This window comes from Spermophilus citellus (genome assembly GCF_964194105.1).
Source record: "Spermophilus citellus genome assembly, chromosome: 1".
NCBI classification, from domain to species: domain Eukaryota; kingdom Metazoa; phylum Chordata; class Mammalia; order Rodentia; family Sciuridae; genus Spermophilus; species Spermophilus citellus.
Window position 1 is genome coordinate 9,055,810 of NC_138182.1, and position 23,455 is coordinate 9,079,264.

General features: G+C 40.3%; 1 protein-coding gene and 1 pseudogene across 27 annotated transcripts in view; both read right to left on the reverse strand.

Moving 5' to 3' along the window:
• The window catches only part of LOC308632122 (protein-lysine methyltransferase METTL21E-like), a 148,573-nt gene extending 126,083 nt beyond the window's left edge, over window positions 1-22,490 (reverse strand). For 6 of the 26 annotated variants that reach the window (XR_014018431.1, XM_081263846.1, XM_081263850.1 and 3 more), the window contains exons 1-5: window positions 20,536-21,172; window positions 20,216-20,295; window positions 10,157-10,323; window positions 9,304-9,421; window positions 3,930-4,206 (exon numbers count right to left, since the gene is read on the reverse strand). Coding sequence is in view for 19 of the 26 variants with exons in the window: in XM_081263846.1 (XP_081119972.1) it covers window positions 3,930-4,206; window positions 9,304-9,421; window positions 10,157-10,323; window positions 20,216-20,295; window positions 20,536-20,726 (833 nt within the window). In the remaining 7 variants the exon portion in view is untranslated. The other 20 variants (XR_014018428.1, XR_014018429.1, XR_014018430.1 and 17 more) reach the window with 13 other exon arrangements.
• On the reverse strand, window positions 4,682-7,594 carry LOC308632062 (heat shock protein HSP 90-alpha-like; annotated as a pseudogene). Its single transcript has one exon. The product of its transcript is annotated as a heat shock protein HSP 90-alpha-like (transcript).
• Window positions 22,491-23,455: the final 965 nt, after the last annotated feature.

Sequence of the window (23,455 nt, forward strand, 5' to 3'; positions counted from 1 at the left end):
CACACAGAGAAAGAGGAACTCGAAAGGACCATATGGCTGGTTTAGTCCTCATGCTGTCTTTAAGAGGACATTTTATCTATTCTACCTAAAAATACTACTTAGTGATATTCTAACAGCCGTTTTTCTCCTGTATTTACCTACTCCATTCACAATTTTGTTTCCAATTATTGCCTTATAATTTGTTTTAAAAATGCACATATTTGACAATTTTTATTTTGTTCTGGCTGAGGCATCCCCAGTCCTCAGGCCCCAATGACTCTGAGCAACTCTGAGGAACCCTGGAACTCTGCTGGCCAGTTCTAAAACCAGCATGGATTCAATCCCTAGTATGTATAAATAAACAAACAAATAAATAAATAAAATTCATGTTTTTCAGAGCCCATGGATACTAACACAACTGTGGAGGGGGCAGAATCTCAAAATACAACAAAACAAAAACCCCAAATTCCCCTGTCTGATCTCTTCCTGTATCAAACCTCAGGACTCAGTCTTCATCTTATTCTCTCTGGCTCTCTGAAGGAGCTTTACAAACCCCCCAGCTGATGCTGCTGCACTTATGTCCAGTGGCTCAGACCAAGCATGGCGGTCAGCCTGACTGTCTCCCTCACGCTCCACACTCCACTTGGCAGGAAGCCCTGCTGGCTCCAGCTTCCAAACGCATCTAGAAATGACTACTTTTCATCCCATGCAGATTCCTTGTTGCCAGCTGCCACTCTCTGGATGACTGCCACAGCCTCCCAGCTGGTCCTTTGTCCCTACATTCCAGGTTCAAAACATCAGCCAGAGTGGCTGCTATGGTTTGGATCTTCCATGTCCCCCCAAAGCTCCAGGGTCGAAGGCTTGGTCCCCAATGCAGCAGTGTTCAGAAGTGGGGTCTTAGAGAGTTGACTGATCATGAGGGCTCTGACCTCATTGGTGGGTTAGTCCCTGGGTGGATTCATAACTTAATGGCATATTGCGAGATAAAGAAAACTTTTGGAGACAGGACCCAGTTGGAGGAAGAAGGTCACTGAGGGCATACCCCCTGAAGGGGATACTGGAACCTCAGCCTCTTTTTCTCTCTCTCTTTCTACTTCACAGCCACCATGAAGTGAACAGCTCTGTCCCACCATGCATCCTCCACTGTGATGTTTGGCCTCAGGCCCAAAGTGATGGAGCCAAGTGACTGTAGGCTAAAATCTCTGAAATCATGAGCCAAAATTAATCTTTCCTCCTTTAAGTCCATAGATCTCAGGTATTTTGTCACAGAAAACAAGGAAGCTGACAGTGGTCCTTACACAAAATAACATTATTTACTATTCGACTTAAAACCCTCTAGTGATTTTCCATGTAGCCAGAGAGGAAAGAAGTCAAAGTTCTTTCAGTGACCAGTAACCTGAAAGCTTGTGGTGGACACTGTGACATGCTGCCCAGATCCTCTTCAGAATGACTTATTACCCAGCTGCTGGAAGTGCTGTTGGCAGACAGTCCACAGCTGTCACCATCTTCAAGAATGGCCACAGCTGAAGAGGGGCTCACCCAAGGTCATGCAGTCTTCCAAGGACAGCCATATCCATGACTGAGCCATGTGACACTCTCAAGGCCTGGGCACCTTGTCCCATTCGGGACTGTCCCAGAGGCCACTTGAGGTCTGGCACTCATGTCCTACTTCCTTCTGCTCCTTCCCGTAGGCCTTCAGCCCAACGGCATAGCCTAACAGGTGACCTGCAGCCTGCCCTCCCTCTCAGAGCCTCTGTGTGAAGAACACAGCCTGCAGCAAAGGCAGCCCATGGTCTGGCTCCCCCAGTGCCCCTCTGACTTCAGGGCTCATCAGTCTCCTGTGCTTGCTCATCAAGTCCAGCCTCTGAGGTGTCCTCCAGGATTGGCACCCTTCTGCCATCAGGCCCCGGCATGGCTCTCCCTCTGCCTCCAACACACTGTCCTCCTTCCTTCCAGTGCTACTCAGATGGCACCTTCTACATAAGCCTACACCGACCCACGGGCTAGGGAGCAGGAGAAGGGTTTCAAGCAGGAACTGTTTTTTTTCTCAAGTATTGGCTTATCCTTCTGGGTACACATTTCCTTTTGAATAAATGACTTTGGTTATATAAGAAAGAGTTTGACAATTGCTGTTTTAAATACATGACGACAGCGCAAGGGTTAGGAACACAGGCTTCAGGCTCAAATTGAGCCTGACTTGAATGTCCCAGTACCATACTCCACAGACACCAGCCTGGGCCTCTTGGCCTTCTTTCTTTATCTGTGAAGTAGGGGTAATGATATTACAGTCCTCAGAATGGTTCTGAGTTTAAGTGACCTCATGTGAGTAACAGACTGTGAAAACAACAAAGGTCCATGTAAATATGAGGAGATATGGAGGTGGTCCTAAGAAACCCCACGCACCAAAAACTCCCCTGGAGCATACCTGCACCCTGGCTTGCAAATCAGGGTCCCAGGAAATCATCTTCTCAGCTTTGCTCAACCCTGAGCTGATAACTTTCATCAGAGTAGAGAGGACTGATCCCAATGAGCAGTGTCACCCCAAGGACACAGTGACAGCCTAAATGCTCAGGTCAGAGCAATGGAGGGAAGAAAACTTTTCAATTCATCACATGGACAGTATCTTGACATCTATACTTATGCTAACTGGGGACACAGCAGAGTAGTTGCCAACCAAGACCAGGTGATTACGTGGAACAAAGCCCTAATTTTTTGCTCTTTTGCACTGACTTTAATTACTTCTGAGTTTAATCTTTAAGGCCCAATGTAGAAAAAAAACTCAAGATTTCAAATATCTAAGTCTATATATGTTTGTTCATCAGAAGAGCTTCAAACTGTAAAACCAGCCATATGTCTGGTTGAGATTAGAGGCCTAAACCTTTTCATGTATTTTCAACACGAAGATTTTATATTTGCTTGTTTTAATGAAACAAATTAATTTTACTTGGCTTAAAAATAAAACAATAATTCCTCCAAAACCTCAACTATTCTTTGTGCTTTCATTCATTTTTTTATTTAGTAGCATGAAACATCTTTGCCCACAACCTCAAATCCATAGGATGATTTGAGAGGTTATGCTGGAAGCCCACCCTGCAAGCAGAGGAGAGAGAATACCTCTAAGCTTGAACTAATGCGAACCACAAAAGTCTATCATTTTCCATTACATTATGGATTTACTTGCAGACCCCTCCTTTGTCAATTTCTTTATTTCTATGGAGAGAATCCTTTAGGCCAATGGCTAGAAGGATGAACAACAATGTCCATTTTAGCGATATCATTAAAACTATCATTTTGTAATTATACATTAAAATGTTTACAACATTTATTGAAAATGATAAGAATAATAATACTAGAGGAATGAGGAGAGCTGACAATGAACACACGGAGACTTTGCCAAAAGTCCCTGTTACCATGTGATTGTGGCCCTTAGTGCTAGTGGAGATATTGGAGGAGCAGGTTACCCCAACCCTACAGCTGCATCTCTTGTATGCAAAATCCCTGCCTGGAGTAAGGCGAATTTGGTAAGCTATCCCCTATTCTCATAGGAGTGTGTGTGTGTGTGTGTGTGTGTGTGTGTGTGTGTGTGTTTGAGTGTGTGTGTATGTGTGTGTGTGTTTGAGTGTGTATGTGTGTGTGTGTGTGTGTGTGTGTGTGTGTGTGAGAGAGAGAGAGAGAGAGAGAGAGAGAGAGAGAGAGAAAGAGTGTGTGTATACTGTACATTTCCCTTTAGGAAAGTAGTGGTGCAAGAGATCATTCAGGTCTTCTTTAGAGTAATAATCTGTTAGGAATCACCTGAACACGTCCATGTCCTCATTAGAGGATATTATGCATTCCTTCGATTTTTTTTCACAGCTTTATACAACTTAATATTCAGACTAGGGAAGCTGGAAACTTCCTCCAGATCAAACATCTCCTTAAATCTATCTACAAATTTATTTTCTTTTTCCAACCTGAACTTCATGGCCCAGAGGACGATGGTCGTTTCTTTGCACAGATGGTCAAAGGTAAGGAGGAGGTCTTCTAGGAACGGGTGGGCGTAGACAACATCTGCTGCCAGGACATAGTCAAAACTATTGGAGGCCCTGGGGAAGTTTTTATCTAAAGCTACTCCCCAGGAGAGTTCCTTAACCTGAGGCAAATGCTTGCATTTCATTTTGGTGTTGCAGGAAATATTATACTGCAGGTTTCCAAGTAACTCAGGTAAGTCTGTCGCAGTCACACGAGCACCTGTAAAACAAAAGATTGGTAGAAAAAGTAATTCTATGGAATAGGGTCCCACTATCAGCTGACAAGCTGACTCGAACTCTGCTATTCTGCTTAATTGCTAGTCCCAAAGAAAAGTCTGAAAAGATGATCCCTTTCAGAATGGATGCTAAGGTGGCCTCTGTCCATGATATTCTTGCACACCATGGAACTTTTCTGTTCTCCTAGTTTTTTGTCTCAGTTGTTGTTGTTTTCTATTTATGTACTACATGTTAGGAGAAAAATAACTGAAAGAGATATTCAAAATCTTTAGTGCCCTGATTAGAATAATCTAAAGTCATGGGTGAAAGAGAAATAAGTTCTTCCCTAAAAGATCTCTGGGCTTCAGTCATGCGAGTCCAAGTGGGTGCAAGTAACATTTCCTGCAGGTATTCAGGAAATGCTCAGGTCAGAGCAATGGAGGGAAGAAAACTTTTCAATGCATCACATGGACAGTATCTTTTTTTTTAACTCATCTGCATTTATTACTGTTTAAAGCAGAATGTTGACTTGGGCACTACATATTTCCATTCACAAGCCTTACTGAGTTACTTTTTGAACAGCTTTGTAACACACCTAAGGGAGGTTTAAGCTTTGTTTCTTGAAATACTTTTCTTTGGAAAACAAGCCCTGTAGAGTTCCTCCCAGCCAGTTGTCTGTTTCACATACTTGGTTCTAGAGGACTAGTACATGCACAGTGGGTAACTATGGGGGATCCTAATGAGATGAAACTCAAGCCATTTTAACAAATATCTTTCTTTTAAACATCAAGGTATATCCTGGAACACTTCAGGGACAAAAGATTTGGTCTGGTCTACTAAGGGATACAACTTGGTAGTGGAACACTTTACACTACAAAGTTAGGTTACATGTCTTAGAACAAACATCTCAACCTGTTAAAATAAGCCAATGTGAAACTAGAAAAAGCATTACTAGCTCTGCTTTAGTGCCTAAAGTATCACAGTATATCACTTAAAAGTACAAAGAAATCTTATCTCCCCTTTAAGTAGATATCGTCATGCCATACACATTTTAATAAATGTTAAAAAAAACAAAGAACAAAAAAATCCTTGAAAAGGTATCAGGAATGAAGGTGAAGTGGGGGACACACATATGAGTGGTTCTTCAGAAACTTAGTCTACTTCTTCCATGCGTGATGTGTCATCATCTCCTTCCAGGGGTGGCATCTCTTCTGTTACAGCAGCACTGGTGTCGTCAGCAGTGGGATCATCCTCATCAATACCTAGACCAAGTTTGATCATCCTGTAGATCCTGTTAGCATGGGTCTGGGGATCTTCCAAACTGAAGCCAGAAGACAGGAGAGCAGTTTCGTACAGCAAGATGATCAGATCTTTCACAGACTTATCATTCTTGTCAGCCTCTGCCTTTTGCCTCAAGGTCTCAATAATGGAGTGGTCAGGATTTATCTCCAGGTGTTTCTTTGCTGCCATGTAGCCCATTGTAGAGTTATCTCTGAGAGCTTGAGCTTTCATGATTCTTTCCATGTTTGCTGTCCAGCCGTATGTGCTTGTGACGATACAGCATGGAGAGGTCACCAATCGGTTTGACACAATCACCTTTTCAACCTTTTTCTCCAAGATGTCCTTCATGATCTTGCAGAGGTTTTCAAACTTTGTCTTTTTCTCTTCCTGTTTCTTCTTCTCTTCTTCATCTTCTGGAAGCTCCAAGCCCTCTTTGGTGACAGACACTAAAGTCTTCCCCTCAAATTCCTTCAGCTGTTGGACACAGTACTCATCGATGGGCTCAATCATGTAGATCACTTCCAAACCATGCTTCTGAAGACGCTCCACAAAGGCAGAGTTAGCTACCTGGTCCTTGGTCTCACCTGTGATGTAGTAGATGTGTGTCTGGTTTTCCTTCATTCTGGTGCAATAGTCCTTGAGAGAAACCATCTCATCCCCAGAAGCAGAGGTGTAGTATCGTAACAGCTCTGAAAGCTTCTTTCGATTTTGAGAGTCTTCATGTATTCCAAGCTTTATATTTTTAGAGAACTGCTCATAGAATTTTTTGTAGTTCTCTTTATCTTCTGCCAGTTCAGTGAAGAGTTCTAAGCATTTTTTGACCAAATTCTTTCTAATGACTTTCAAAATTTTGCTCTGTTGCAGCATTTCACAGGAAATGTTTAGAGGAGGATCCTCAGAATCCACCACTCCTCTAATGAAATTCAGATATTCAGGGATTAGCTCCTCACAGTTATCCATGATGAATACTCTGCGTACGTACAACTTAATGTTGTTATTTTTCTTTCTGTTTTCAAAGAGGTCAAAAGGAGCACGTCTTGGGACAAAAAGAAGAGCTCTGAATTCCAACTGTCCTTCAACTGAAAAATGCTTCACTGCCAAGTGATCTTCCCAATCATTGGTCAAGCTCTTATAAAACTCTCCGTACTCTTCGTTAGTGATATCATCAGGATTTCTGGTCCAAATGGGCTTTGTTTTGTTGAGTTCTTCATGATCGATGTACTTCTCCTTAATTTTCTTCTTCTTTTTCTTGTCACCATCCTTCTTTTCTTCTTCCTCTTCATCAGAACCAACATCTTCAATTTCAGGTTTGTCGTCAGGCTCTTTTTCTTCTTTTTCTTTTTCCTCCTCTTTATCTTCTTTTTCTTCAGCCTCATCATCACTGACTTCTTTATCACGTCCCTTCGCCACAAAAAGAGTAATGGGATAGCCAATAAATTGGGAATGTTTCTTCACAATCTCCTTTATTCTTCTTTCCTCCAAGTACTCAGTTTGGTCTTCTTTCAAATGCAGGATGACCTTTGTCCCACGACCCATTGGTTCTCCTGTATCAGTCCTGACGGTGAAGGAGCCCCCTGCCGAGGACTCCCAGGCATACTGCTCATCATCCTTGTGCTTGGTGATCACAGTCACTTACTCGGCAACCAGATACGCAGAATAAAAACCGACACCGAACTGGCCCATCATGGAGATGTCTGCGCCAGCCTGCAAAGCCTCCATGAACGCTTTGGTCCCAGACTTGGCGATAGTACCAAGGTTATTGATCAGGTCGGCCTTGGTCATTCCAATTCCAGTATCCACGATCGTGAGGGTTCGGTCTTGTTTGTTTGGAATGAGGTTATTAAGCAGCTCCTTCCCGGAGTCTAGCTTACTGGGATCCGTCAGGCTTTCGTATCTGACTCTGTCCAGGGCGTCCGACGAGTTGGAGATCAGCTCCCGCAGGAAGGTCTCTTTGTTCGAGTAGAAAGTGTTGATGATCAGCGACATCAACTGGGCAATCTCCGCCTGGAAGGCGACGGTTTCCACCTCCTCCTCCTCCATGGGCTGGTCTTGTGTCTGTGTCTACTCCGGCATCTTGGCTGGACAACCGCACGGGCTCCGCGGCGTAGCAGCACCATAGCGGCGGGCCCGCCCAGCGCGCGGCGCCTTTTCCAGAAGCTGGACAGTATCTTGACATCTCTGCTTATGCTAAGTTTTCAACTCGACTCCATCACAAGTGTAAATCTTCCCACCATGACCTGTCTGAAACCTATCCATAACATAAATGCGATGGTCATAAAGTCAAAGATCATAGATGCAGGAAAAATGTTTAAATCAGAGGGATAGAAAGAATTCCCAAGTTATAAGTATACAGCAGCGATCATTTTCAGGCAGGAATTCGGTAGGAACAAATTTATAGAAATTTCATTCTTAAAGAGAACTTTGAACAGTATCAGACCTGAAAATAATCTAAATAAAACTAGGGATGGCTAAAACAACAGCATCAGACAAGCACAGGCCGGAATACGAAATGGGGAAGCAATGCTGGAAGAGGTGGCTCAGAGAAATGAGAATCCATCCCTTAGCCACAATGTCAAGTTTCTCTTAACACTGATCAGGAATGTTTTGTAAAAAGTATAAAAATGGGAGGGAAATATGCACATCATTGGCAAAATCACAGAAATATGAACCTCCACATTCTAGTGTGTATGAAATTGGTCATTTTCAACAAATATTTTTAAATCTCAAGATCAGGAACGGTGCCCTGCCAATACTAAGTATAAACTACCTGTTAATTTTGAGAACTTTGTGTCTAGAGAGATAAGCACCACCACTCTGAGAATACTGAGTAAACAAGACCTCCATCTTTTGATGTTTGTTCCAAGTTAGACAAACTCACTGAAGGGATCAATTCTTCTTAATAAAACAAATGAGTTCCCAAAACACAAATTTTGTCTCTGTACCTGGAGGCTTTCAGTATAAATCAAATAGTGTCTCTGACTCTACCCATACCAAATGGAACAGTGACTTTGGAAAGCACTGTGGACGGAGCTATTTCTTTAAAATACCTGGGAGAACTTCAAGGGTCCTACTCCTCTCCAGTGTTTAGAAAGTTGTAAATTACTAAATCTCAAATTCCTCTCAAGACTGTAGAGTGGCAGGTGTGCACTTCTGAAGATCAAGGAAATCAAGACAGATTTGGGTAGTGCACCTCAGAGAAGGCAGCTAAATTAAGGCGATGAAATAGGTAACAACAAAGAAAGACTGAACTGAAACAGGTTCTGGCAAACATGGAGATGATCAGTGGGGAAGCCGCTGTTGAGAGAAGGAGGGTCATAAAAGAATGGAAGTGACCTGAGAAAATAAATCCAAACACCTAAAAATAGAAGCAGATGTGTGACTGTTACATGATTTCCAATATCCCTCTCTATTCTAACAGGCACTTTTCATAAAAGCATAGGACTTCAAAACCCAAAAGGAATCTACAGCTACCTAAGAACATTGAAATAATGCTAAAATCTAAAGAACATCAAAATCAGCATCAATAAAACATGTAAGCCTGTTTCACAGTCTGTTCTAATAATCAGGATGATGAACTGAACCTCCACTTAGGTGTGCTTCAGCTAAGGCTTGTGTGTTAGCGCCCCATGGGAGAATTACCACAAATTCAGGAATGAAATGGTCAAGAGACATAAGGATTGGTACAGTTTATTGATGAAGTCCATTTAAACAATTAAGGTTACAAAGAGACTCAGGTCATATAGCACATTGGAGAGTAAAGACTACTTATTTTGGATCATTAAATTTTCATTCCCCCATTCAATCAAAAATACCTACTTACCCAGTAAACTTGCCACAATGGAGACCAACCCTGTTCCAGCTCCAATTTCAATCACGTTTTTATCAACCATATTATACTGCTTTGCATTTGTTTCCAGGAAATAGCATAAAACAAGTGCCTACAAAAATTAAATTAAAAAGTTGGTGCTTGGCAAGTAGTAACAAAGAGCAAGATGAAACTCCAGTAGGTAAATGTGTCACTGATGTTACAGGTGAGTATCACCATGTGAGTAGGAGAGCATCTGTGGCTGTTCATAGGCCTCATTCCAGGAAATCATCACAGAATTACATCCCCAATATGTTTAACATTTTGTCTAAAAATAGTCTTTGGGGATTATTGGGAGGAAAGAGAAATAACTAAAAGTACAGAGTTTAGTTGCTTAAGTTGGGTCACGTTTCAAGGAAGCAACTAGTAATAATACCAGTTATTTTTAGTGTGTGGGCAGGGCAGGCTGCAGTGGAGGGTCTGTGTCCTTCATGCTCAGTCGTTGAAGGAGTGGGTGCCCTTTGAGAATATTCTGCATGTTAGACTCATACAGATGTCACTATAATTGTTTAACCCAAATGGAGCCAGTAAAATGGGAAATAAAAACATTAACTCTTCTAAACTCTACAGTCATAAAAAACTGAAGGAGTAAACAATGTTTTTATGTGTCTCACAAATTTTGATAAAGTTAGAAATAGAATTAATTAGTGGAAATGACTTCCCAATTGCATGATTTCTAAGTTTTAGTGCTGTGTGAGGTCACATAGTAGCATTATACAACCTGTTTCCTTCTTCCATGTAAAACACATCAGTGAACCAAACTGACTGGAAAACAATTGAATGTAGCAAATTTTGTATGAAATTATACCGAGGGCCAAACAACAGCACCATAATAGTCCATCGCTTCAGTAATCCGAATCTCATGACCAACAAAATGAAAGGCTTCCCAGGAAATGCTTGTTACCAGAGTTGGGATAAAACATCTCGCCATGATCTCTGAGACCACCTGCTTATCGTCATGGTCTTCTCTGGCCTCTGCAAGGAAATCAAAGAGGTACTAGGTATCTTAGAAACCCAAGACAGAAGAGAAGCAGCTAATGGAAATGCAGCATTTCCTAGCCTCAGATACTTTCAAATATTCACTGACCTTAGATGAAACTAAAAAGTAAGGTCTACTGTCAAATATTTCATAATGTAAGTTAACATTCACACATCAGGGTGTCCATGTTTTTCTGTTTTCTAGACGTCACACTATCCATTTCTGCAATGCTAAATGCAACACAGAGTGACTGACATACTACTTAAGCAATATGTTGGGCAAGGAGTACAACTTAGAGGTAGTGTGCTTGCCTAAAATGTGCAAGAGGAAGGAAAGAAGAAAGGGAAAGAGGGAGGGAGGAGGAAGGAAGGAAGGAAGGAAGTTTCCAAGGACCACCAATCAGTTCTTCCTGAACAAGAGAAGACTTTGATGGGATATAAGATCCTACCTTTTTGTAGAGTCTACACAGAGTGATTACAGGTGTTTTAGTGACATATAATAGGCTGTCCTATTTAACTTGCTTTTAACCAGATAAAAGATATGTTGCAATACCACCCAACGATATGCCCTAATATTATTTTTTTACATATTTATTTTTTAGTTTTCAGTGGACACAACATCTTTATTTTTATTTTTATGTGGTACTAAGGATCGAACCCAGCGCTCCTCTTATGTCAGGCGAGCACGCTACCGATTGAGCCACGTCCCCAGCCCTATTTTTTATTTTTATATTATCATTTTGGGGCACTCATGGAATGCTGGCATCTACAATCTTACTTATGGTTAATAAGTAACATTTAACTACTAATTATTGAGTATATAACTTAACATGCTAGAACATGCTATATATTATAATAATATTGCACTTAATTTTGTTGTTGTTGTTGTTCTGGGGATTGAACCCAGGAGCACTTAACCACTGAGCCACATCCCCAGCCCGTTTTATTGTTTATTTTGAGGCAGGGTCTCATTAAGATTCTTAGGGCCTCACTAAGTTGCTGAGGCTGGCTTTGAACTTATGATCCTCCTGCCTCAGCCTCCTGAGCCTCTGGGATTACAAGTGTGCACCACCACGCCTGGCTGCCCTTAATCTTTGCAACAACTGTATGGTACACACTATTAGTTTCACTTTCACTGATAACAAAGCTACCACTCAGAGAATCATGTTAACTTGACCAGGCCCACACAGGGTATAAATGAAAGAGCTAAAATTTGAGCTCCGTTTGTGGTTGCTCCAGAGCCTCCTTTCTACAGTTTTAAAAAGCTGTGATATAATGTGTGTTTTTTTTAATCTATTTGTCTCTAAGAGTTTACAAACTTAAGTAAAATGTGAAAGAGAAATCTATATCAAATGACGTTGGGAAGCAATATGTATAAAGTGCTTTGCATATTGCCTGCTACATGGTGTCTAAAAATTACTACTACTACTATCATTATTATTATTTTGAAAGTATAGCAAAGTGTATTAGAAGAGAAAGAAGAGGGAGCACCCTCAAGGGAGAGAACAGGTCCTCTCACAGAAGAGACATAAAGTATGATCATTATTTTTGTAACTGTTACTATTTTGATCACGAAATTCAGACAGAACAAGATCACCAGTTAATCAAACCCTGGATGGTGTGGCACAGACTTGAAAACTCAACAGTTCAGTAGTGCTGTGGCTGAGGTGCTTGGAGTGGTTTTATGAAAGAAGTTTGCCTTTGGTCAACCTTTGTTCTAACATGACTTCCATTGATAGAGAAGCTGTTTCTCTCTCACACAGGCCCTTAAAATCCACTGCTCCTTCTAGTATTTTCTGCTCTCTCAGCTCTTGCCATCCACCTCCCCTTCCCCAGCACTCATGAAGTCAGGCTTAGTTTTCTCCGGAAGAGAAGATGGAAAATAAAGACCAACTGTGAATATAAGGAGGAAACAGCATGAAAAGACAAATCCAACCAAAAAACAGTTTTAAATTCCTAAGTAGGAAGAGATGAGGCAGCAAAGTCTCATTGTAACCACTTTGGCCAGAGTAATCTTTGTTCCTGGGTTAGCCCATTCACTCACTCTAGAACTCTGTGCTGAAGGCCTGGTGTGCACCTGCCGCAGTCTGAGTGGTGGAAATACGGTAGCTGGCCAGAAGATGTGGTCACTCCCCTCAGAAACACTGGAAAGACAGATTTAATTCCTCTACACCTCAACAATGCATATGCTATCTCAGGGCATCAGAGATTGGATTTAATAATGTGAGTTATAATAAAGGTGAACATAAAGCCCATATTCTGGTAGAGTTTAGCAGTACTGTTTGGGGTGGAGGCAGATATAATAGAGATGTAGGATTAACTGGGCCTAAGCTCAATATGAGTCAAAAGTATAAAACCAGTATCAATAAAAACTTGTACACTAAGGTCATGTTAAGAATATAATTTCTAAAATGAGGGCAGTAAAGGCTCTGCTCTATTTCATGCTGGTCAGATCATACTGTTAGTCCCATATGCAGCTGCAGAAGTCTCACTATACTGGAATGCCAAGAAACTGGAGGAACCGGGAGGTGAGACATCTTGAAACTCAGCCACAGGAGGACAATTTGAAGAGATAGACCTGCTCCTCAAAAATAGTAAAGACCTGAGGGAACACAAGAGTTGCTACAACTTTAAAAAACTAATAAATAGAAGAATTGGGGGTGTGTGCGTGTGTCAGAACCATGTGTTCCCCAAAAGAACTCCCGCTTAGCTACAGCCCACAGGAAGGGGCCTGTCCATCACCCGATTCTCCCACTATCACACTGACCCTCAGTAGGGATGCAACAAAAATAGCAAGATGAAAAATTGGTATTCTTCAGCAAGTGCCACCTCTTCTAATATATTCCACTGTACTTCTCCTTAAATAACTGCATGCATTCGCATTCAGAAGAGCTCCAAGAACCAAATAATACTGGTAATATGTTTTATTTGAACTTTAACTTTCATTCCACTACATGCACTTGGCTTGCTAAGAATGAAGGAGTGGGGGAGGAGGTTTGCTGTGGTGGCTCTTTAGGGAAAAGCAGAGAACATTAATTGCTTCCTTGACCTTTAGCTCAGAGTGTCCTCCTGGGCCTCCTTGCCTGCTCCTTGTAAATGCAGCACTCCTTTGACAAGTCACCTAAGGTACCAGGGATTAATAGATGTTAGAGTACACCAAATCCCAGGAGCATCTCCTAAAGTTCCAGCCTTTGATACAGAAACTTTGTCAGTGAATATTTACCGGTACAATTTGACACCTCTGACTTTGCACGTTCTTTTAAAGGTTAGTTGGCCAGATTAGTGCTGCTGTCTAACAAGTCGGTGATAACAAATGAATTCCTGGCTTTTGACTGTCTTTCTGAATATACTGAGCTAGTCCTTTCTTTTTGATAATGACTACATCTTTGTCCTCATGTGGAAATGAAATTTTTAAAATATATATGAGTATATTGTTATAATTGACAATTACACTCCCAAGACAAAGGACCTTGAAAAATATTTCGTGAAACAACTACAGCCACTATTAATTGCATATACACTAAAAAAAGAACAACTTTATCTAACACATATGGCAATTCAAAACTAGTAATAAAACTATGATGATCTTGTATCATATAGAAATCATTATCAGTTTGAATAAAATTTAATTGATAATGTTTTATATTAATATTCTGTTTTGCATTTAAATGTTATATGACTACTATAGGCATTACATAAGAAGTAACCCTCATAAAATTAGCTTAATTTACATCAGAAAGCCAAAATATGCTGAATATGGCTGCTTAAAACAATTTGTTAAAAGAGGAACAAGATCTTTCTAAGAACCACACTGATAAAATAATCAAGTTACTTTTGAAATGACTGATGAAGCTTAAAACAAAATTTCTTTATGACAATAAAAAGATCACAATAATGTCTAGATGTAATATGTGAGATTTTAAAAGGAAACATATACATCTCTCTATGATTATTTCCATCTTAAAACACACGCTGTTCTTACCCTGCGTGAACTTCTACCTAAAGATCTTGAGGTAATAGTTGTAATACAGTAGTAATTTTTTATGTAAATGAAGACACATGTAATATTAAGTTCTAGTAATGACACCACCTACTTCCAGGTTGATAACAAGAATCTCTCACCTAGAATCTAATGGGAAGAGCAGTATACTACACAGGCATCCTGGAGCAGCCTCCTTGCAATAGAAGGGAGGGATCTATACCCCAAAGGTAATTTACAAAGCACACATTCCTCAAGCTGCATTATTTACTGAATACGGGATTTAGTGTTTAAAAGATTTATGAATTAGCAGATAGTGTTTGGTTCTTAATTAATATTAGAAGAGCAATTTCCTCAAAAAGTTAATAACATTGTCATATATTGGAATTCTAGAAGCATTTTTGGACAATTTTCCCACATATATTCTCTCCTTATTTTCTAGCACTGGGACAAAAAACTAAAACTGGGTAACCTTACACAAAATAGTCGATCTTGACTTTCCTGGATGAAAGCCCCCAAACTCCTGATGTCTTCACCTTTACATGAAAGCTATCTACCTATCTTAGAGTATTATTTTCTTGATGAATTTAATATCGAAACATAATCATCAAAAGATCTTAAATAAAACATAATCAAGACACAGTATTATAATTATGTTGCTATCTTGGGCTTATCTATTTTAATGCTTTTTCATACAAAAAAATTCTAATACCATTTTCCTGCTATTAAATCTTTGCTGATTTAAAATTTACCAGGTGGCTCTTGTTCTCCTGAGAACTAAAGGGATTTCAAGGATGAAGTGAAAATTAGCAATATTCTGCCACACTATGAAGACTATTCTCCTGAGAAAAATTCAGTGGTGAATTGATTTTGGTGCTGGATTACAGCAAGCCTTCCAAAATAGCAACTCTGTCTACAGTCCTCTATTTTATATCTTTAAGGTCAGTAAGAACAATAATAAATGAAGGGTCAGAGCACAGAAATACACTAAATAAAAAAGGAGAAAAACAGCAACTTTTTAATAGCAATGACAAGTGAATTCGAGCCTCCATTTGCAGGCTGTCATGAGAAAGTGTCAGCAAAATATCAAGTCAAGCCACTCTCCTAAATGAAAGCAACTGTCATTCAACCGAATCTTCTCTTCAAAGAGGAATGTCATGTGCTTTTTAGAAATGCCTACGGGTTTTTTTAAGATGTTAAAGATATTTTCAGATAAATAAATGGGCACAGGCTAATCTGAAACGTACAATTGTGAATGTCTCAGTGATGTCGATATCTTGAGCCCTTATATTGAAATGGGTTCCTGAGAAGAGTCCACAGATATATTCTATCTGCTGGTGCACTGAGTTTCAAGAATTTAGAGTCTGGAACTCTAGTTGAGTAGACATCTTATGTCTTCACAGAAGAAGAAAATTCCTCTTTTATTGAGACTGCTCAGAATGCAAGTAGAAAACAAAGAAGAACCTCAGTTCGTTGTACTCAAAGTTCACTCCTTGAATCATGAAAGGGAAAGATTCAATTTCACTGTCAGTGGAGTTTGGGAAGTCTTGGAAAGCCCTTCTCTAGAGGCTATAGAAGTACCCAAGTTGGTGGGATCAGGAGAAGCAACCTTGAGGAGGAGACATTTGTGCTCAGGGAGCTATGAAAAGATCAAGGTGCACCTGGGATCATTGTGAGAAATGAGCCTGAAGAAGCTGTCTGAGACCAGACTTGTTGCAGTGTTGATCCTTGTTCTATAAGGGAAGGAGGAGCCAGGAACTGATGTGATCAGATGTGCTGCTCAAGAACTACCTCTGTTATGCCTTAGATGTGAGGTGTACCCCAAAAGTTCATGTGTGAGAAAATGCAAGAAAATTTAGAGGTGAAATTATAACCTATTCAGTGCATTAATCTCCTAATAGGGATTAACAGGGTGGTAACTGTAGACAGGCATGGTATGGCTGAAGGAGGTGGCCATGGGCCATGGGGTGGGGGCTGCCTTTGGGGTTGATATTTTGTGAGCTGAGTTTAATCTCTCTCTGCTTCCTGGTGCTTTTCACCTTCATGCTCCTCTGACATGCGTTACCTCAGGCCAAGATAAATGGAGTTGGCCATCTATGGACTGAGACCTCTGAAATGATGAGCCCCAAATAAAATTTTCCTCCTCTAAAGTTATTCTTGTCAGGTACTTTCATCACATCAGTGAAAAAGCTGACTGAAACAATCTCTGGCAGAAGTGGCTGTGGGCCTGGTGAGGTCAGAAGCTAATGACAAGCCCGTTGCAAAGGCCCAGTTGACGGGGGTCTGATGAAGGCAGCAGACAGAACCAAGGGCCGAGTCCCACCGGTGTCCTTTGAGCAGCACATGCCTCCTCTTGGGGACAACAACTGGCACCCAAACCTGACATTCAAACCAGAGTTTTGAAGACATCTGAGGCAGATTGAGGCAGTAAACTTGAGTTATTTTTGTTAAACATGTGAAAAATTGGTTGTTTTTTAGCTGATACTTATTCGGGTTACTTTTTAAATATTTAAAGTGTGTTAATGAGTGATGCTCACCTTAATAATGCTATGGTACCCCAACTATAATATCACATATTTTACCTCACACTAGTTTGGTAGGTTTCATAAACAGAGATAGAATTACTCAGGTAAACTTTTTTCTTTGTGCAGTAAGGATAATAATATTATTCATAAAAGCATATTACTCATTAATCCAACTCCGTAAAGATTTATGAAAGTCCTCGGGAGAGAGTTTCATGTGATACCCTGAGTAGGATGTTATACTAGGCCTGGAGGGAGTCAACTGGCTGGTGACCAGAAATATAAGACCATCTCTAACAAGCAAGCCTAAGTCCAACCAATAGCCTTGGTTATAGTTAATTCATTTATTCACTCATTTATTGAGCACCTGGGCACCATGACGATGAAGACAGACCAACATGTATGTGCTCTAACAGAGGCTCAACCAGATAATTCAAAAATTCAAAGTTCCACTTCTCAGGAGCTCAGCAAAGAATTACCTGAGCCTTCATGATTATGGGTTTGCCAGGCAAGTAAGACATGTCTTAAGAGGAGACGTGTCTCACATAGGGAACAATATGTGTCAGCCCACTGGCGAAAGATCTCTTGATCAATTTTACAATTCGAGGAACTCTGAGAATATATGAGGTAAGTGGAGGGGTCAGTAGCACAAGATAAGACACTTACACCATGCTTAGAAGTTTTGATTCTATCCTACAGGAAATAATGAGACACTGAATAATTTTAAGTAGAAGCCTAATGTGGCAAGGTTTGAATTTTAAAAAGATCATGCAAGCCACAGTGTGAAAAAGGAACTAGAGAGGGTGAAGAAAGTTAGTCCGGAGTGAGATAGCCAGTTAAAGGCAGTTAACAACACTGGAGAGAAGAAATGATAAAGATCAGAATCAAAGCAATTGATGCTGGGAATGGAGGAGGAAAAGTAGGAGCACTCATGGAGGAGGGCAGGCGAAACCAACAGGCTGTAATGGGGAAGGGCATGAAGGAGAGGGAGAAGGCTCCTGGGTAGCCAGGAAAGTGATTCTGCCACATTCTGAGACAGGAAATACACTGAGGGGAAAATCTGCACAGGAAACCCACAGTTAAGGCATAGTCATCTGTGATAAGATGTGCTGGCCATCAAGGGGAGCCACTCAGATGAAGGGAACCTGCTATAAGGAGCTCAGTTGCCAACAGTGCCGCCCTCTGTGTCTTTGGCTCCTTGAGAGCTTCCTCCCCCTGCGGCTGCCTACCAAAGCCAGCCCATCCCATGTTGGACGCCCCTTCAGTGGTCAGCTTCAGCTCAGGGACATCCCTTGCCCACCTGAGATGACTCAGAACTGTTGGAAGCTCTTCCTACCCAGTCTATCCATCTCTCCCCTTCTTAGGTGTAGGACCTAAGCCGAGATCTGAGAATTCTGCCTACTTCTGCTCCTTGCTTCTTTATCTCCCACAAACATTTCCCCAAATAAAGTCTTTGCATATTTAATCCCATTTGGGCATTACTTCTGAAAAGACCCAAACTGACTCAAGGCAGTCTAATAAGCAACTGGAGTGATCTGAGTTGCTGTGCACCAGAACCCCTGAGTCTGGGGAAGGACAGTCTCCTCCATGGCTGCAGACTCTCAGGAGACCGTTTTAGAAAACTATGCTACATGTGCTAAAGCTAGAGGAGGCTGCAGGCAAGCGTGGGACACGTGGCATTGTTAATGTGGATGAGGTTTTAGACAGATTATAATTCCGCATCAGAAACATGTAGAAAGGAATTGCCAGCACGCACCCTACTCGTAGTTTTAATCTGTGTATAAATGAGTGACATTTTATAGTTCTTGAATCTTCGTGCTGGTGTTGAAATACAAGCTAGGAGTTCGCTCCATCCTTTCCAAGTAAGAGATACTAAGTATAAAAGAGCTGGGGTAGGACATATCAATACCCCCCGGTGCCAGAGAACGCCTTGTTCCCCTTCTGGGTGGAGCCTTTGCCAGCAACACAACGCCTGGCTCTGCTCTAACAGCACACCCTTAATCCCCGAGCTCTGTGCTTTTGAACATATTTTTAAAGCTTTAATTGGCTATACAGATGATTATGGGGTGTGTTTGTTCATGTTGTAAAATATTTTAATACTACTTCTGTCTCAACCTTACCTTGAACTTCTTCCACTTCTTTTGTAATTTGCCAAATTATCATAAGCACAGTTGAAACCTAGAATTGTTACTAATGGTAATGATAATGATGTAATTTTATTCATAAACCACACAGAAATTGTATCTTCACTCAAATTATCTAAATGGCTGGATTCTCTAAGTGATTACAACTTAAATGTTTAGGTTTGCAAAAATCGCTACAGGAAAACCTGGTGTTTAAGCCAGGTAGGCTGCCAACCCTGGGCACGCACCCAACTCTCTCAGCCTGAAGACACGCTCACCTAAGTAGAAGCCACCTGGTGTGGCCAAAAAAGGGAAAAGCAGGATGACAATTCTTAGAAAGCGCCACACCATGATAGACCAGGAGGGAGAGAAAGAAAGAAGCAAGATGATTTTATTTATTTTGAATTGCTCAACAAAAACATGGTAATTGTTCTAGTCTCTGTCAAGAATATCTACAAGTCTACACTTTTAATCTAGAGATAATGGGGTACTTATATTGTGAAAACCACACAGGTTCACACTTCATACGTAAGACTATGTGAAACTTGTAGGACAATTTAAATAATTACACTGATGGCAGAACTCAAACTTAAATTCTACATCCAGAGGTCAAATTACATTAACACATACTTCATATTTAAGACCATGTAGTAATGGTGGGCTAATTTCAAATAACTACACTGGTTGTAGAACTCAAATTCTTTTTACATTTAGAGGTCAAATTACATGATGTATTTGCCTCTAATTAATAGTCAGAGGGATGGTCCATAAACACGTGTTACAGATGTTTTTATAGCCTAGATTCATCATTCATCCAAGCATTAGTAAAATCTTCAGTTTTTTCCATAAAACTATTTAGATCTCTCTTGCAAGATTCTTATCTAAAATAACTTACAAATCACAAACATGCATTTCATGTATGGTATTGGGTAAAAATAAAATTTTCCATCTTTACAGATAAAGAAAAACTCTAAATATATAGTAAGTAAATTCTAACTACTTAGTAACTCTATATATTTTATTTATTGTCTGCCAAAATTATCTCAAACATATCCCCAGGATCCTAGGTATGATAACAGTAGGCATAAAAAATTACTGGAGATATCTCAGGTTAGCAAACACAAGCTGAGACATAACATGCAGTAAATCAATGTCCTAGCTCCCTTCAAGACATGGATGAACACTGCAAAAGGAATATTTTATATTCTACTAATTATTTGCCTTCTTAGAATTGATCAAATGGTGAAAGAAACAAAATTATTTACCTTCTTGAACTTCTGGCTCCATCAAGTGATCAATCAATGGATGGCTATATATTGATGTTTTCTTGATCATTTCTTGAAAACTAGGCAAGTAATAAAATGTCAAATGGTATTAAGAAGTAAAAATATGTACCGAGCATACTCATGCTTACCTACTAAAGTTTAACTTCAAATATAGCTGAGGGAATATTAAAGCACCACATAATAAAAAAGCATGATTTAATCAAGACCAACTCAGTACTACCTAGTACAAATCAAAACTGGAACAAAGGCTTCAGAGTCAGGACTTCTATAAGCTACTAGAGAAAGAACGTGTTCCTCACCAGAGACAAACAGCTGCCTCAGAGAGGCACATCATACTGCCTGGTAAGACAGCAAGGCCAAAATTTAAGAGATGACTAAAACATCGGGAAGAAATGGGTTTTGCTTGGTGCATTGAAAACCATAATATTAATCTAAAATAAAGCATCCTAGCAACCAGTGCAGAGTTCATTTGTTCCCATCTGTGCGTCATTAGCACTTCCTCAGTGTCAAACAGCACCAGGGCCAGATGATCGTCCTAGAAGCTTCTACCATCTATGCACACCATCCCAGCAGACACATAAGACTGAATAAATCAAAGTATTTCATGCCTCTCAAGTGGAGCAGATAATCAGAATTAGCTCAAATGAGCCATTACTCAAACCTCACTAAAGTTTGATTGGTATCATAGAAGCTATCACTGTACTACCATAAATTAGTAAAACACTTTCTTCCAAGGATCCCAAACTACTTATAAGTCACATTTATTTACAGCATGCCTCAGTAAATTAGAAGCCAAATTATTTTCCCTAGAGTTTACAAACAAGGTCACAGCTCAAATAATAGCAAGACATATGTTTTGTTCCCAATTTAATCTCTTCCATTAAAGAAAGCAGTCTTCATTACACCTGTCCACATGAAAGCCAGTATTTATTAAATGTTAAGCCTAGACACACCTAAATGACTTAGCCAAGTTTACAGAAGGTTAAAAAGTATCATCCACAACTTCTGTTTTGCTGCCGAGTCCTCTGGTAGAGCCTGAAAGGCTTGCACCAAAGCAGAGTTTACTACTGTACACACTGGCAGTGGGGCCGTGCAGAAGGATTAGGATCCCGACAGCTGCAGCTTCCTCGCCTCTGGTTACACAGCAGTGAGGCTGGGACACCCTTCTGAAGGGGCTGAATAGCAGAATGACTTCGGTCCATGAAAGAGCTAAAACCAATAGCTAGATGCAAACCACTCCCATGAGTAAGCAAAGACTGCACGAAGGCAGCAATCCAGTTCTCCCACGTCAATGTCATGGCTTATTCTAATACTCCATGGCTATCATGTCCTGTGAAATGGAGGCCGCATAATTTTCATATCACCAGTCTGTCTGGGTGTGATCAGTGTTTTCAGAATCCAATTGCATCAGAATTTACACAGCACTGCTCTGTGCCCAGGAATCAAAGCACCCCAACTCCTTCCTATTCAGGTGGAATGGCAAGCTAAGGGTGTGTTCATCTCTGTACTTACACAGGTGTACTATGTACCTGTAGGCATGCATAAACATTCCCCTGTCTCTGAAAAGATCCCCTTGATACAAGTTACTTGAAGCAACAAAGCCAAGCAATATTGCAAAGTTAAACTTAGGAATGCAAGAAACACTTGACATTCCATGACTTACACAGAGCTAACCAAGGTCACTCTGCTGTACCAGGCAGGCCTGCACTTCAGGAGGCTCCATTTAGTTATTCCTATCAATAATTAGCTGGTGATTTTGACCATATACTTAGCATGTTCCCTGGCTTTCTCATCTACTAAATAGGGATATAAAAGGCATATAATATACATATTTCTTGGTGAATATTATAGGTAAAAACATTCTAGAAAGTCTAAAATCCTAACCAATACAAACTAGTATTCATAGGCAGTTAATTTTGGGTAAAGGACACTCTTTTTGACTATTTTTAAAGCAAGAATAAAGAATTATTTAATGTATAAAATTATGACTTTTTTCAAAGAGCTGTTTGAAAGATGATGCAATCCTTGGTGCTAGATTTCTTCAGAAGCAGAATCCCTAAATCAATCATCTTAGCCAACTGTTAGACATAATCATTTCAATTATACAGAACTGTTTAAAAAGCAGAGACACAGAGATTTCTGCCTCTGGCTGTATGTACCTAGAGCAGACCTCTGCTTCCTTAGGAACCAGAAAAGCAGGTTTTCAAATATAAACACACACATGCTCACGTGCTCCTGTTAGACAGCATCTAGCACTGATCACCGGTGAAGAGAAAGAGGCTGAGTAGCCCAAGAGGAAACAATGGACCCAGCTCAGCTTCAGGCAACCTCACAGAAGTGGGCAGACAAAAGAACAGCTGGCAAGGCATCCAGGCACTGAGGGCCTGGATCCCAAAGAAGGGACAGGGAAGTAGCCTGACATTCCTCACTGACCTTGCACTCACAGCAATGAGTAATTGTGCTGTTTAGGGCATGAGGCCAATTTCCCAAGCATGACAAGGCAAAAAGCAGAGCAAAGTTCAGAAGAGAAACACCAGGCTTTCAGCTGGTACTCCTGGAGAACCTTTTAAGAATAAGGACTGAGCAGCAGCTGGAGTTTTGTAAAGACTGAAAACCAGACTTGAGTCCACTTTATCCTGACATGACGTGATCAGCCCTGCTGCCTGGCAGAATACCTCTGGGATCCCTGGTTGCAGGGGAGGGGGGTCAGAACAGCCACAGTTTCTCATTCAGAAATTTTTTTCAGTCAAAATTCACCAAGCACATCAACAGACAATAGAAATAAACTCACAGGTGACCCAGATAATGGAATTATTTGATATAGGCTTCAAAGCAACTGTTTATGATGATCAAAAAACATATAAGGGAAACTATACCAAAGAATTAGAGTATATTTAAAAAGAGTCTACTAGAAAGAAAGGAAAAATAACAATACATGAAAAAAATTCAATGTATGGGTTTGACAGCAAATGTAGATAAAGCTGAAGAAAACATTAATAACCTGGAAGATAATTTTATAGAAAAGATGGTATCATTTAGATGTAATACGTAATCAACTTGCTCTGAATAATGATAAATTGGCTTTGCTGCTGATTATTTTCAACAGGCAACCTATTTTTGTAAGTAAAACAAAACCCTGGAATTTTGAGTTAGATTTGAGTTCAGGTAAAAAATCTTTTTTTTTTTTTTTTTTTAAAGAGAGAGAGAGAATTTTTTTAA